General features: G+C 36.0%; 1 protein-coding gene across 1 annotated transcript in view; it reads left to right on the forward strand.

The window, feature by feature from the left end:
• Positions 1–16,007, forward strand: part of DYNC1LI1 (dynein cytoplasmic 1 light intermediate chain 1) — a 33,724-nt gene extending 17,717 nt beyond the window's left edge. Inside the window, exons 6-13 of the mRNA XM_079795099.1 lie at positions 2,011–2,104; positions 5,279–5,414; positions 5,929–6,040; positions 7,386–7,445; positions 7,849–7,893; positions 10,151–10,271; positions 10,915–11,070; positions 12,940–16,007. Of these exons, the coding sequence (XP_079651225.1) occupies positions 2,011–2,104; positions 5,279–5,414; positions 5,929–6,040; positions 7,386–7,445; positions 7,849–7,893; positions 10,151–10,271; positions 10,915–11,070; positions 12,940–13,052 (837 nt within the window). The 3' untranslated portion in view covers positions 13,053–16,007. The remainder of the gene's footprint in view (positions 1–2,010; positions 2,105–5,278; positions 5,415–5,928; positions 6,041–7,385; positions 7,446–7,848; positions 7,894–10,150; positions 10,272–10,914; positions 11,071–12,939) is intronic.

Below are 16,007 nucleotides of genomic sequence, written 5' to 3' on the forward strand. Positions count from 1 at the left end.
ATTTAATAAAGAGGTTCTGAGAGGATTGCTAAAATCAAAATTCTGTTCATTTAATCTGTCACTATATACACTTTATAATAAATCACATTTCCTTTAAAAATGATTTATATATCAAGTTTGTCTTCTCTGTAAGTCATGGAATAGTTAAGAAAATGACAGAACAAATAAACCCTTTCGAGATCTAAAATTAGTAATATTTTTTGTAATACATAAAATTTGCATATATAATTGAAGGAGGGTATGGAATTTATTCATCTTAGGGATAAAAATGATAAAAAAATTTTAATCTAGCTTAAATTTTACTTTAAACACTACAGAATTTATCAATAACAATTGCAGAAGGGTAGCATTTAAATCAAGTCTGTTATCTGCTTTTCAGATGATGATCCTGCTTTTGTTAATTGTTACTTATACCTTTTCTTTAAGACTATTTTTAAACTGTCACACTAGAATCCTCTTGTGTGTGGTTTGTTTTTGTTTTGTTTGGCAAAGAGTTATTCATTGGCAGATATTTTCCTGCCAATTACGTAACAATTTGCTTCATAAATTTCCAAAGGAGAAAACTGTTAAGCTTAAAGGAATCTGAATCATTAAATAATGTTATAGATGCATAAAACTTTCAAGCCAGAAGAGATCATCTACTATATTTCACAGAATCTAAAGCACCATCAGGTGTTCTTCAGTTTAAGAGCTTTTAAAATGTGTAGGGGGATGGGAGAATGTGTATGCCGGGGTGGATGAAGAATGGTAGTTCCACAGGGCTTAAAAACTAGTAATTGAGATTCAGAGAGACTGAGCTTCTTTCTTAGGTCCAGATCCTCTTATTTCATGTAAAGATTTCTTTACATAGCAAATTTGACCCCAAACTAATCTATCTATATAATAGAGGAATATGCAATTAGCCCAGACGCCATAATGTCACGACCGAACAGCAGGGACCTGAGGCTGCATGGCACCTGGCTGGGGCGAGGGACCTCAGGCCGCACTCCCCCCCAATGCGGGACTTGACAGGGGACCTGAGACTGCGCCCCCCCACCCGGAAGGGCTTGATGGAAGTGGGGCCAGAGGGGTCTGGGTCTCATCCAATGGGGGTGGGGCCAGCCGGGTCTGGGTCTCCTGCATTTTCAAAGTGCATGTGGGTGGTGGGCGGGGACTTGACTCTAGGTCCTACGGCGAGCCCCAGACTCTGACAGGACGGAGATTTTCATATACATTTTACTAATTTTCTTTCATCTCTGACACTTATATTATAGAGAAAGGGCAAATAGCAATATTAAAATATTTCCTCTAATTAATTCCCTTTTAATGTGCACGAATTTCGTGCACCGGGCCACTAGTATTAGGTATAATGAACATTATTGAGAGTTTATTTTTAGATTTTATACCTTCAGTTCAGAAAGGTTTTGGTGAAATATTTGAACATGCCTTTTTTTCTGTAACATTTTTCTGTAGCAAGTAGAATTTAGAATTTGTTTCATTGATTGTACAGGTGACATTTTAAAAATAGCCTGTAATCCCCCCATTTTTTGCTATTGGTGAAATTGTAGTGAGAGTGAAAAGGCACCAGAAGAGAAATGAAGGTCAACAGAGTTATCAGATAAACAGAGGAACAAAGAGGAAATAGTGAGAGATGCAGACTCCCTGGGAACACAGTGTTTTATAGAACTAGAATAGATTTTAGATCTTAAAAACTTTGTTCTAGGACATAAATAGTTGAATTAGCAAGTATTTTAAGCTTGTCTTGTTCTGTACTAAAACTTTCTCTTTAGTGTTTTCGCCACATTCAGTATAATTTTGAATTTAATGCCTTTTAAAGAAATAAAATTATTTATTAGTCTTAAGATTCCAACTAAATGTCTCTAGACAAATAGGAGTAATTGATATTCTAGGTCCTTTGGTTCAAAGTGGTAGTTTTCTGATATTCCCCCACCCAAAATTGAACTGTTTAAATCATTATATTTAAACTTGAATATTTAATGTATTGTTTTTTAAATTATTTTAACCCAACAGTGTGATGCCATTAGTGTATTGGAGAAAGAACATGACTACAAAGATGAACATTTTGATTTTATTCAGTCACATATCCGGAAGTTTTGTTTACAGTGTATCCTTTTAATACATTGATTAGTGCAATGCACCTTAATGTACCTTACCTGTTTGTTTGTTTGTTTGTTTGTTTTTAAGGAAAGGAATTAAATTGATGGGACTTTAGAAATTCCATAAGCTTTGTTCCTTCTGTCTCTGGCTGGAAATATCATTTTAGTTCTCAAATCTTTATATCTGGGTATTTTGAGATATAAAAGCAAATATTGAAGTATATAAACTTGATTTGCTGTGTTTAAAGTACTAAAGAAAAATAAATATTAGTCTTATTTGGAAAGTTTTAATGAGTATGCATTGTAATCATTCTGATTAAAAAGTTGTATTCATACCACCAATGTGTTTATATCCTAAAATGCTGAGATGAAACTGTTATGAAACCTAGTTATGTATTATTATCTTTTTTTAAAGTTCAGTTCCCAGTTATAAATAGAATAATTCAATATTCTTAGTATAATTAATAATCTTTTAACTAGCCATTACACTACTGACATTCTGTTTTAGAGTCTGAATAAATGAAACCAGTCCCCCCTCCTGCCCCTAAAGTGGTATTCATTTATTGGGTGGATGGTGGGGCAAGATCAACATTTAGGTTCGTGTGTTCTTATCCTATATAATAAAACCCTAATATGCAAATCGACCAAAAGGCGAAACAGCTGGTCGCTATGACATGCACTGACCACCAGGGGGCAGATGCTCAACGCAGGAGCTGCCCCCTGGTGGTCAGTGCACTCCCACAGGGGGAGCACTGCTCAGCCAGAAGTTGGGCTCACAGCTGGGGAGTGCAGCGGCGCTGGTGGGAGCCTCTTCCACCTCTGCAGCAGCACTAAGGACCCCTTGGGGGTCCCGGACTGCAATAGGCCTCAGGCCAGGCTGAGGGACTCCCCCAGTGCATGAATGTCATGCACCAGGCCTCTAGTTTTTAATATGTTTGGTATGTTATCTCCACATATAATCTAAAGTAGTGGTTTCAAAATCTGGCTGTGCCATCTAAGACTTACTAAATGGGGAACATTACAAGGTCAGCTAGAGAATCTACACTCTTGAAAAGCTTTCTGGGTGATTTTGATGATTACAAGGTTAGAAAACATATCATAAGGAATCTTGTCTAGTCTGGGTTACAAGGATTAGATGAGCCAATTAATAACATGTACAACTAAAAGAAGGATAAAGTGAGGGTTAGGAGTGAATGCTTTTAAGAGAATTTACTGTCAAAAACTTCACCACAGTTTGAGTGCACCGAAGGGAGAGAGTTGTGCACCAGCTAGTTTGTGGTTTCATTCCGCAACCAAAGCTTTTGGGTCTGAAAAGTGAAGAAATGATATTAGGAGTAGGTAGGAATGATAAATAATATACACGTATTTATAGTATCAGTAGTTTTTCATTTTCATTAATGGACATTTAATTTAAGGACCACTTAATAGGAAGCCCAGCTGAATAATGAATAAGATCACTCTGCACTGGTAGTTTCCCTTTCCTTTTTCCTTCAGTACTTTGTTCTCTCCATGGCCCTTTCTCATGTCACATAATGGTTGAGTCAGGTTGAATGAAAGGGCATTAGTCTATATAAAGAGTCTTTAAAAAGAGAACAAAAAGTGAAAGTAATTGAAGTAGGTATATAAAGCCCTTTTTATCTTTGAAGATTACAAAATTTGAGAACAGCCTCTTTTAAGATGTATTAATGCTTTACTTGAAAATGTACATACAGAAATGTAATCAGGAAGTAAACTGTCCACTGAGATAATTACAGACCTTTTAGTAGAGCTAGTTGACTTTAAAAGAATACAGAATGTGACAAGTCACTTCAAGATAGTGAGGTGTGTGTGTATCAGTGAGTGAGGGCAACAGTTCAGAATCATCTTTATTTTAAAAATTTTAATTGCAATGTGTATTTTTCAGCTGTAGACATCTTTCAAATTATAAATTGGTTCACATGAGAAAGATCATTGATGAAAAATTTACACAATTAAGCTTTTACTTAAGACTATGATATTTATTTCTACCAAGATTTATGCTAAGTAGTATTTAGCAATACAACTTTTAGGTTCATGTCCTAGCAAATATGCATGTCCCAGATCAGAAGTCAGCCCATTCCCAGCATTTCCTTGGGCTTAAGTTACCGTCTCTTTTAGGACACTATGGCCAGTGTCATAGAATTTCTGATAGCCTCTCTGACCACATTGTCAGTAGTCACACTGACCCTTTTTTCACAGGCCTCTTTTGATTTATCATGTTGTTTGGGTAAAAGTTAGGATCAGCTTTAATTAATATATCATGTGATACTGTCTTAGCTCAAGTTTTGGCCATGAAATTTACTTTACCTTGGATCATTTCTGAAAGCTTCCTGGTAATACCTGTTGGTTCATCTTCTCTTTTTTGTGGGTCTCTGGAGCTTTGTCCCCAAAGTCCTCATTCCTGGAACTAGTAAAAATCATAAGAGGTACTTGTGCAAACCATTTTTGTTGAAAAGGCAAACAAAACAATTGTTGATAAATAATACCCCTCCATGAAGTTTAACAAAGCAATTGCCTCTTCATGTGCTTTAAATATAGGTAGTAGTAGTGTCAGTATTACTAAATTTACCTTTTCTTTTTTGGCTTAATGAGACTTTCGGTTTTATTTTATTACTAGAGGCCCGATGCATGAAATTCGTGTATGGGTAAGGTCCCTAGGTCTGGCTGGCGTCAGGGCCAATCTGTGGGGCGATTCGGGGGGCCCCCTGCTGGCACCTGCCTTGGCCAGCCTGGTGCTGCCTGCTCGCCGCCACCGCAGCCGGTCGCCTCCCTCTGCAGAGGCGACCAGCAGGGCAATCGGGGAGCCCCTGCTGGCACCTGCCTTGGCTGGCCTGGGGCCTGCGGGCTGGGGGCAGCTCCTGCATTGAGCATCTGCCCCCTGGTGGTCAGTGCATGTCATTCCACTGGTAGTTCTGCCATTCGGTCAATTTGCATATTAGGCTTTTATTATATAGGATAGCTTATTATAAAATGTTTTATTTGCCTTTTAGCCTGCATTTAAATATTTTATACTTTTGAAATATTCGATGACTATATATAATATACCTTTAGACATTATTTTTGAAATGAATAAGTTATGTAGCTGTGAATGTTAGGCTGAGAACAAGAACTTTATGACCTATTTGTGGAATTTGTCCAGAAATTTCTTTAATGGTTCTATTCAGATGGTGCAGCACTTATTTACACGTCAGTAAAAGAAAACAAAAATATAGATTTAGTATATAAATACATCGTTCAGAAACTATATGGATTTCCGTATAAGATTCCTGCTGTTGTGGTGGAAAAAGATGCAGTATTTATGTAAGTATGCTCTTAAATATATTATTTTATCACGTATTGTTGCTACAGTTTGATGGTGAGTCATCATTTTCAGTTTTGAGGTGAGACCAGTAGAGACCTTTCCATGATGAGTAGGTGAGAATCTGTCCCTAGACTGTTTTATTTATAACCTGCCCTGACATATTTATCATTGTCTTTTAGATTTACTGCTGGCCTGAGCCCTCTTCGAAAGGCCATGTTATTGCTATCTATTGAGTGTATATATCAGTATATCTACTTACTCTTTAAATGGTTATAATATAACATAAAGCACCCAATGTATAATTTAGACATGATTTTAAAAAGTTACCTGAATAAAATTGGGAGGTGATTTAGTAAACCATAACTTGAGCCCTATAATTTAAAAAGGTGATTAGTTTTCCATAATTGGACAAATTTATTTTCATAAAAATGTTCCTTTTAAGCTGATCATGGCTTAAATGAAAAGAATGACTACATAAATGCTTGAAAATTTCTCATGTGTGTTTCTTTCCAGTCCAGCGGGGTGGGATAATGATAAGAAAATAGGAATATTACACGAAAATTTTCAAACATTAAAAGCAGAAGATAATTTTGAAGACATTATAACTAAACCACCTGTTCGAAAGGTAACAGTTTTAGTATATACACATATAGTCTCAATACTTATGCCTTTAAACTGAGGGGGAAGTCCATAATTTTAAGATTGTAAGGTAGAAAGATAAAAGTGTTTTATCCTTTCAGAGGGGTTTCTAGGTGTAATTTGGGTTTGGTAATGTATCATTCAAAATAAAGATCTGTTTTATCAGAACATAAAGCAGCTATTCAGTTACTGAATCATGCCTTAGCCTTTGGCATATTTGTATTAGAAAATATTAGTTCAGAGTTCATATTTTAATGGAAATCACAGATTAGTATGAGTGAGTATATGGATCTTAAACAGTTTGAATAGGTAGAAGCTGTGAACTTTCTAACCTAGAGCTCAGATTCAGTCTTGACTATTACATGTCACTCTTATGACTGTTAAATTGGGTTCCAGAAGGTACTTTTTCTTCATATATCTTAATTTCATGTTAAGCAGTTCATGGTGTTCTATAGTTAGGTATTACAGACATTTCTGAAAAGTTGTATATAGTACTTCTCACTAATTTTGAATTTGTATGTTTGAAGAAAAAGTAATTTTGATCTAACATACATTAAGAGTCTTAAGAATCCACTTACATTCAGCAGCTGTCTTCTGTTTGTGGATAATCAGAAAAAAGAAAAGTAATGTCAAATGAAAAATCAGTTGATGTGGTATTTGGTTTGGATGTCTATTAAAGAAATGCACACATCAAAAAGCAATGGTTTCCCCCAGTTTTTCTTTTACCAACAAATTGGGCTTTTAGTTGTCTTGATCGAGCCATGTTTAGGCACTAGGTGCTAACTAGGAGGGTGTGAGGTAACAGTAAATCAATACATGGGCCATTTCTCAAGTGGTCAGAAGTGCTATGCAAGTGAAGCAAGGGGAGAAACAAGACAGGGACCAGAGCATGCTGTGGTTGAAATGGTTAGGGAATGTCCGTGGTAAGAGGGGAGAGTGGTGAAGGCAGAGGGAACCGGAAGTGCACGTGCCCAGAGGCAGGAATGCCCAAGGGGTTAGGAGATGAAAGGCAGAGTTAAGGTCTTTTGGGGCCTCACTGGGGCTGCAGAAAGGACTTTGGATTTCATTCTTAGAGGGATGGAAAGTGCTTGGAGGGGGCGTTTGAGTAGAGGAGTGATGTAATCTGATATAACCTTTTAAAAGGATCACTCTGGCAACTGGTGGAAAATAGACCAAGTGTGCATGAAAAGCCACTGGCTCCTGGTTTCCCTGAAATAAAAATGTGATGGCTCTTCTGTCTGCTGTATAATTAGGAAAAATGAGTTGCAAATGTCCCCGCTTCTACTGTTTCTAGACTTGCTCATTTATGCATTGCTCATTGCTCATTTCAGTTTGTGCATGAGAAGGAAATTATGGCAGAAGATGACCAAGTATTTCTTATGAAGCTACAGGTATGAAATTACATCATAAACAGACTTAGTGTGGTTTATGGGTAAACTGTTATTGTATATAGTTTCTTTAAAAATACAATACAGCCCTAGCCAGTTTGGCTTAGTGGATAAGCGTTGGCCTGCTGACCGAAGGGTCCCGGGTTCGATTCTGGTCAAGGGCACATACCTGGGTTGCAGGCTCCTCCCCGGCCCGGGCCCTGGTCAGGACGCGTGGAGGAGGCAACCAATAGATGTACTTCTCTCACATCAATGCTTCTCTCTGTCTTTCCTTCTCTCTTCCACTCTTTCTAAAATCATTGAAAAAATATCCTCGGGTGAGTATTAAAAAAAAAAAAAGAAGAAGAAGAAAATACAATACATGTTATATGAGTATCTAACCTAGAATTCTGTTGTATTTTTTCAGACCCTTTTAGCAAAGCAACCACCAACTGCAGCTGGGCGGCCTGTGGTCAGTATTACAGATTTTGACAAAATTATTAAAATGCAGTGCATACTGCTTTAGTTCTTTATTTCTTAAAGCATATACATGTCTCATATGGGTGTGTTTTAATATAAACTTGAATTAAAAATTCTTCTGGAATTTGTGAGATTTTTTAAAGATAAATTTTACTCCCTTTTAGATGACTTAAATGGTAAAGATCTATTTTGCAGTGTTTGTCATGCATCAGTTTTGAACCATTTATATGTGTTATTTTATAAATCCTCACAACAGCCCTATGCGGCAGGAACTATTTTTTTTTTATTTTATTTATTTATTTATTTATTTATTTATTTATTTATTTTTTTATTGAGGTATTATATGTGTACATATCTTACCATTACCCCCCCACCCCACCCCCACACATGCCCTCACCCCCCAGAGTTTTGTGTCCATTGTTTATGCTTATATGCATGCATACAAGTCCTTCGTTTGATTTCTTATCTACCCCCCCTCTCCCTAACTTTCCCCCTGTAATTTGAAAGTCTATTTGTTGCTTTAATGTCTCTGTAACTATCTTTTTGTGGCAGGAACTATTATTAGCCCCATTTTGTACTGGGGGAAATGGAAGCTTTGAAGGACATTGGCTTCCCTAAGATTATGCAGCTGGTAGGGTATAAGTCCACATTGGAACCCAGATCTGACTCTCAAACTTATGCTAGTAACCACCCTTCATTACTCAATACGTTTTCTTTTTTCATTGAAGGTAAAATTAGTATTCTAAAATGTGAAGGGTCTTTGGTATTTTCTAATAATGAAGATGTTAGGGTTTGGCCAGTGAATGAATTTACAACCGAAAGAAGAGATGCAGAGAGGAAGTTTATTTCACTTTCCCAGAAGGGAAAGGCCTGGTGCACTGCTAATCAATACAGGGCAAGAAATAAAAAGCACCTTCCCATTTTAAAGAGTAATGGCTGCTGTTGCTAGGTGACAAGAAAGGGAGGAGGATTTGGGGTTGAAGTTGAGCAGACATCAAGGAGGTTGTCTTGAAAATATAGTTTGTTTTTCAGGAGATGGGGACAGATGCCCTAGGGAGGTGTCTTATTAGTATTTTTCTTAAGCCCATAAAATGGTGGTTCTCAACCTTTTTTTGGCCATGCCCCACCTAAGCATCTCTAAACTCCTGATGCCCGCCCTGTGACATATAATTCTTCTTATTCAAAAAGTGAACTCTTGCTCACGTGGAGGAAGCCTAAAAGGCCATTAACTTGGTCTAAACAAGCTTCCAAAGAACATGGCACCCATGAAAGAGAAAAATAAAAGAATGAAAGGACAGTTGAAGTACTGAGGAAGAAATCACTAAGAAATTGTTAAAAAATAATAATATGAAGTGATATGAAAAAATAGCAAATAAAGTTTCAAAACATAGATAACTGAAATGCATAAATATGTCACTATATATATGTGTGTATATATATATACACACACATACACATACACACACACACACACACACACACACACACACACTGTATATGAGGCTCCTAGAACCATAAGAAATGCAAAAAATTCACTGTTAATAATTCATTCTCAAATTGCCCCCTTAACAATCAAATTGTCCCCTTGTAGAGCATGTGCCCCACATTGGGAGCTACTGTTGTAAAGCATGCTTAGAGGAAAAGTTATGAAAAGTTCAAAAGAGGCTTGTTTGAAGGGGAAGAGGCGAGGGAACTGTCTACTAACTAGAGACTCCTTGGTGTGAATTATCCCTGAGTTGTAAAAACAGCAGGGAGGAGGGGGAAGGCAAGAATATAGCCTTGAGAGTAGCTTATCTTGTCTTGCAGTTTGAACAGAGGGGCTGTTTGAATCAAAGGAGCTAAAAATACTGTGATTTCATTACCAGGTGCTTTTCATAAATTGTGGAAGGCCACAGCAAAGAAAAAGGCCTTTTTTTCTGTCCTTAACAGAGTACATGATTGCTAAATAGTTTTGTCAGTGGTTTGCAGTGTAAAAGAACAGATGGGATACAGTAATTTCTTCTATAATAATAAAAGCATAATATGCTAATTAGACCAGACGTCCTTCTGGATGTCCTTCCTTCCAGACAAAGCTGTAGCAGGCGGGGGCCGTGGGAGAGGCCCCCGGCCGAGGCAGCAGAGATGGTGGGCAGGGGCCAGGGCCAAGGCCCTTGCATGAATTTGGTGCATTGGGCCTCTAGTTTATAATAAGAACTTTTGTGAAGTTGAAAGTTTCCAGTTTTTATAATTATGGCTTTCCTATTACATAGGATGCTTCACCAAGAGTCCCAGGAGGCTCCCCTCGAACACCAAACAGATCAGTGTCATCCAATGTTGCCAGCGTGTCACCCATCCCGGCTGGGTCAAAAAAAATTGATCCGAACATGAAAGGTACATTTCTTCTTTTTATTGGAGAAAACAACAATACGTTTTCAGTAGAAAGAAATCTACATAGAATCCCCTTTTACCATAGCAGTTTTTGTGCAATAGCTTCTAATCTTTGTCTCTATAGATATGATCTCATAGTTAATCAGACTGAAAACCATTTTACAGTATAGTCTTAATATGTTATTTCTATGATGGAAGCTTTATGATAGCTTTGTGTTTATTTAATCATTCTCCTATGGTAGGTCATTGAAGAAATTCATATTTTTATAATAATAGTTTACCTGCAATCAACATGAAAAGCTATATGCATAATCATATAGGGGTATTAGATATTTTTTTATAATACTTGAGGCAGATATTTTTCAACATTATATTTTTTAAGAACTCCTTTCAAAGCAGAGATATATAGCAACTAATATCTGTTTAATATGCCTTTGGTCTTTTAAAAATAACATTCTAATATTTTGTTCTATATGAGTAGATTAGAGAAGTTACCCAGCCTCTAAGATCATAGTAGACTTGAATTTGGAACATACAGCTCTTAAATTTCAAGTCTATTATTCATCTTCTGTGTGTGATTACTAAAATAATAATTTGTAGAAAAACCTGATGTTTTGATTGAAAGTTTCTGTTTTTTGTTCTATAGCTGGAGCTACAAGTGAAGGTGTCCTGGCAAATTTCTTCAATAGTTTGCTGAGTAAAAAGACTGGTTCTCCGGGAAGCCCCAGTGTTGGTGGTGGCAGCCCTGGGGCTGGGGCTGGAGGTGGAAGCAGTGGTTTACCACCATCTGCCAAAAAGTCAGGTATAGTTACTGGAACTTTTTTTTTTTTTTAATAAAACAGCTTTATGGAGGTATAATTTACATACTGTGAAGTGAAGTTCACTCATTTAAAGTATACAGTTCAATAGTGTTAGTATAATTACAGAGTTATGCAAACCATCACTATAATCTAATTTTAGAATATTTTCATCTCCCCAGAAAGAAACCTCCAACCTATTAGCAGTTACTCCTTCCCTCCCCTGGAGCCCCTAGTCCTAGGTAACACTAATCTGATTCTGTTTTTGTGGACTTGCTGATCAGGAGATTTCATATGAATATGGCTTCTTTAACAATGTTTTCAAGGTCCTTTTATGTTTCGATATTTCAATATTTTATTTCTTTTTTACTGCTGAATAAAATTCCATTTTATGGATATGCCACACTTTATCCATTCATCAGTTGATGGACATTTATATTGTTTCCACTTTGGGGCTATTATGAATAATACTGCTATGAATGTACATTCCCCAAAGCAAGGTATGAGGGTCCCAATTTCTACACATTCTCTTCAACATTTGTTATTGTCCATCTTTTTTATTAGAACAGTCCCAGTGTTTGTGAAGATGCCAGTGTGTGTGAAGTCCTGTCTCATTGTGATTTTGATTTGCATTTCCCTGATGGCTAATGATGTTGAGAACCTTTTCATGTGTTTCCGACCATTTGTATACCTTCTTTGGAGAAATTTCTGTTTAAATCCTTTGCCCATTTTTAAATGGGGTTATGTGTCATTTTACTGTTGAAGTTTAAGTGTTCTTTAAGTATCTGTGTACTAGACCCTTATCAGATAAAGGATGTGCCAATGTTTCCCCCCACTGAATTGGTTGTCCTTTTACTTTCTTGATAGTGTCCTTTGTAGCACAAAAGTTTTTGATTTTGATGAAGTTAAGTTTCTTTTTATTTTGTTCCTCTTTAAACAGACTTTTTAACCCATTCTCCTTTTTTAATCCCACCTCCTTGCCAAACTTGTCACAAATGCCTGCAACTATCATATTATTGAACCTTTTACAGGTTTCTGGGTATAAATTGAATTACTCTTTGGCTTTTCTTTTGGACAATGTAAAAGATTAAGTTTCTCAGTACTGCTAATTTAGTTACCACTAATCGGTCTTCTTTCTGGATTTCAAAATTTTATTTTTTATTTTACTGTTCTTATTGTCCTATGCCTTTTTTGAAAATATCTTTATGAGATTAACTGATAGGTGATACTTTTTACTTCCATTCAGACTCCACAATTTTAAAATGAGGGAATTTATTTTTAAATTAGGATGTTTATGCCACTTAATGTTAACCTAAAAATAAAAGACCAAATGAGAGACAATAGCATTTATTTGAGATCCAAAAGAATAGCTAGTCAGGAAGCACTGATTCAGTCAGAAACCTAAATAGTTTTAGGAGACAAAGGCCAGGGGGAATCAGGAATATTTATGAGAAAGGGAAGGGGAACAATTCCATCAACTACTCAATTATGTCAGCTTCTAGAAGAAGGCAATTCTATAAATACAGACAAGCTAACATAGTGATGCTAATTCTAAAGAATGTTTTTAATTTTCAGTCCTGTAGCTATAACAGTCTGATTTCTTGTTGTCTTTGCACACAGTTGTTTGGGATACAGTGCTGCTTTAGGCCCAGTCAAAGATTATTTTGCCCTGTTTTAACATTCCCAAGGTTGGAGATATCCTCTGGGACCGAAGCTCTGACTCCATTTTAAAGTGGCTTCGTTTATATATGTTTTTTACTTTAGTATGCTACATAAAATTAATGAAACCATTGGCAGTTTCTTTAATGAAGAGACATTGCTATAAAAGATACTATTAGTTATATCTAAATCTCATTTTTTTTTCTTCAACGTAGGCCAGAAGCCTGTCCTATCAGATGTTCATGCGGAACTGGACAGAATTACACGAAAACCAGTCACAGTTTCTCCTACATCACCAACATCTCCTACGGAAGGAGAAGCTTCTTGAAGATACCAAATAAAGCCATTTATTCAGTTTTCTGGGATAATGTAAACTTGCCTCTGCCTTTTCCTTCAAGAGTGGAATTAGGGAGCTACAGTGCTTTGTCAGATGGACTAAACTTACTTTTTTTTTTTTTGGTGGTTGCCCATTTTTATGAAAGGAAGCTATACAGAAGAAAAATTATTCTTCACTATGTAGGATTGCTATTTGCATTGCCACTTTGCATAAGGAAGTAAGTTTGGATTTTAAAAACCTCAAAATTTATAGGTCTGAAATTCAACCATGTGATCCTATTCTAAAGGCTACTTACAACATACAGGAAGGCTTAGGGAAGGGCAGAAAACAGTATGCTTTGGGCATTTGACTGACTTGGAAGTCCAAGCTTATTTTAGTTAAGACTATTCAAAATCATTTTTTAAAATTATGTGTTAGCTTTACTGGAAAAAAGGTGATTATCAAATTTTACACACCAACATAAATATACCACCACAAATGCAATATGCCGAGAAAACTATCCAGATAGCATTTGATACACTAGTCATTGTCTAAATCAATGATCCTGAAAGTTGTTATCAAAATACAATTTAAAATATTGGTCAAGATTCGTTTCTTTGAGAAGAAAAGAAAGCACACTGCCTAAATGTGTAAAAGAAAAATGCAGAGGTTATTAATGTAAAGCGGTAACAGTCTTTGGATTTGTCTATATATATATGTCATATATATGTATGTCATATATATATATGTATATATATATGGCTCTGCCTTAATACACCCCTTTTTTGTTTGTGACTTTCAATTGTAATCAGTTAATAAAGTATTTATTCTCTGCATTCAGGTTCAAATAACTTGTTGCATTCTCTTATATTTAAATTTGTTTTTTTAAAGTGTTTGACTAATTAGGATTATTAAGCATTCTGATTTTTCTACCTGTTTCTAAGAGACTGAGTACATGAGATTCAGTATCCTGGTAAGTTTGCTTAAATTGGGAGTTTACTTTGATCAACAAATCTTCCCCACATGTCTTGAACTGCAGAATCCTGTGTCAGCATTCCTAGTAGATAAAAATACAGCCTTTTATCATTAATTAATGCACAGAAGCTGTTTTTAAAAGTTTGTCAAATGCACTGACACATAGCTACTCTCGTAGAGGTGAGAACACCTGTTAGTAGTTCTACTTTTTCAATATTTAGTTTTCAGTGCTTGTTTTAGAACCTTCATAAGAACAATTTCATCTTAATTGAAGTTCACCTAAAGAACAGTTATACATTTGACCTTTGAGTCATTTCAGATAATTGGAAAATGTGGTTACTATACTTTAAATTGGGCTTTGTTAGCACTTTAAAATACATATTCCAAAGATTTTTTTTTTCCAGCAAAATGTTGAAGGATACCAGTTCACATAATACTTTCATTAGAACCTTAAAGTCTTTAGTTTTATAATAGTATTTGGCTCCTAATAGTTGAGTATAAATGCTAAAAATATATGAGAGTAATAATTTGTTTCAATGTGGAAAAAATTTAATTTGTTCAGGGCATGGAAAAACATATGCTTGATAAACATGAGATGAAAAATGCCATTGATAAAGTTTTTAGTCCAGAAAGTGTTGTATATCATGGTGTTGTAAAGACCAATTTTTCTAAACTAGTACTTGATAAAGTAAGTGAAACTGATGAAGGAAAGAAAATTGTAGACTGTATATCGAGCTCTGCTTTGCTATGGCTGCTATGTTTGCTTGTTTAGACCAACTCATTTTTTCTGTATGACATTGGAGTTGTATTAGAAAATCCTTGAAATTAATAATTGAGTTGTTACTTGAAATAACTGTAATTGTTCCCTTTATATGAGATTCCCTTTTAACTAATCTAAAACCTTGTGTTTACCATATTTAAGCCTAAAACCTATGTCCCAATTTTGCAAGGAAATTGTTTTTAAGTTTTTTTTAAGCACTTTTTATTGAAGTATACATTACAGAGAAGTAGAAGTTACAGGAGTATAGCGTGAAATACCATACAGTGATCACATATAACCAACACCATGATCAAGAAAAACAACATTACTGGCACCCCAGTTGTTCCCTGTGTGCCTCGTGAAAACGCTCACTCACCAACCAACCAACCACTGTCCAAAGCCGTAGGTAAGTTAAGTTTTTTTTGTGTGTACCTCTTTGTATGTTTTTTCACTTCTGGAACCTTTATCAATGTTTCACATTTCAAAAAATAATATTTAATCAACTGATGAAAAATTGAAGACTTTTCTATATATAGAAATGACAAAACTCTGTGTTAGGGTTGCCTGGTGACAGGATTCCCTGTCATCCAGATACCAAACTCGGCCCCACCCTCACTTCCCCAAGAAATCAGAAGATCCCACCTTTCTTTATTACATCGCTCACACATAATGAGACTGTTTGGACTAAAGGACAGCTAACATTATAGAAGCAAGGAGACTAAGTGACCCATAGTCTTTCCCTACTCCCAAATACCACTTAAGAATGAACGCGAACCAAGTGCAGAAACCCTAGGACAAAAGGCATTATGAACATTCTTTTGCCATTGTGGCCCTCTGGTGGTATAAATGAAATGAGATTGATGATTTTGTTTGCTTATCCTCAAGGCTAATTTAGTTAGGAGAGGAGCTTTGGTAAACTAACCCCTGGAAAAAATCTGATCCAAACTTCTCTTTGTTTCCCTGGCACCCTTGTCCATTCTGAGTTGTTTGGAAATGTTGACAAAGAAAACAAGACTTTTTTTTGGCCTTACATCACACATCCTGTGTTCTCCTTCAGCTCTGTGAAGTTATAAGTGAGCATAAATGAGATGGAGGATGTGGGGTGCTCTCTAAACTGTAAAGTGTTACAAAAATGTGTTTATAGCCACCAGGGAAGGAATTTTAATTTACATACAGGTAATTTTAATACCAGTATTTAAATACTAGTCCCATGAGTAAATTATTGAGGCAGG

This window comes from Cnephaeus nilssonii (assembly GCF_951640355.1).
Source record: "Cnephaeus nilssonii genome assembly, chromosome: 17".
NCBI lineage: Eukaryota > Metazoa > Chordata > Mammalia > Chiroptera > Vespertilionidae > Cnephaeus > Cnephaeus nilssonii.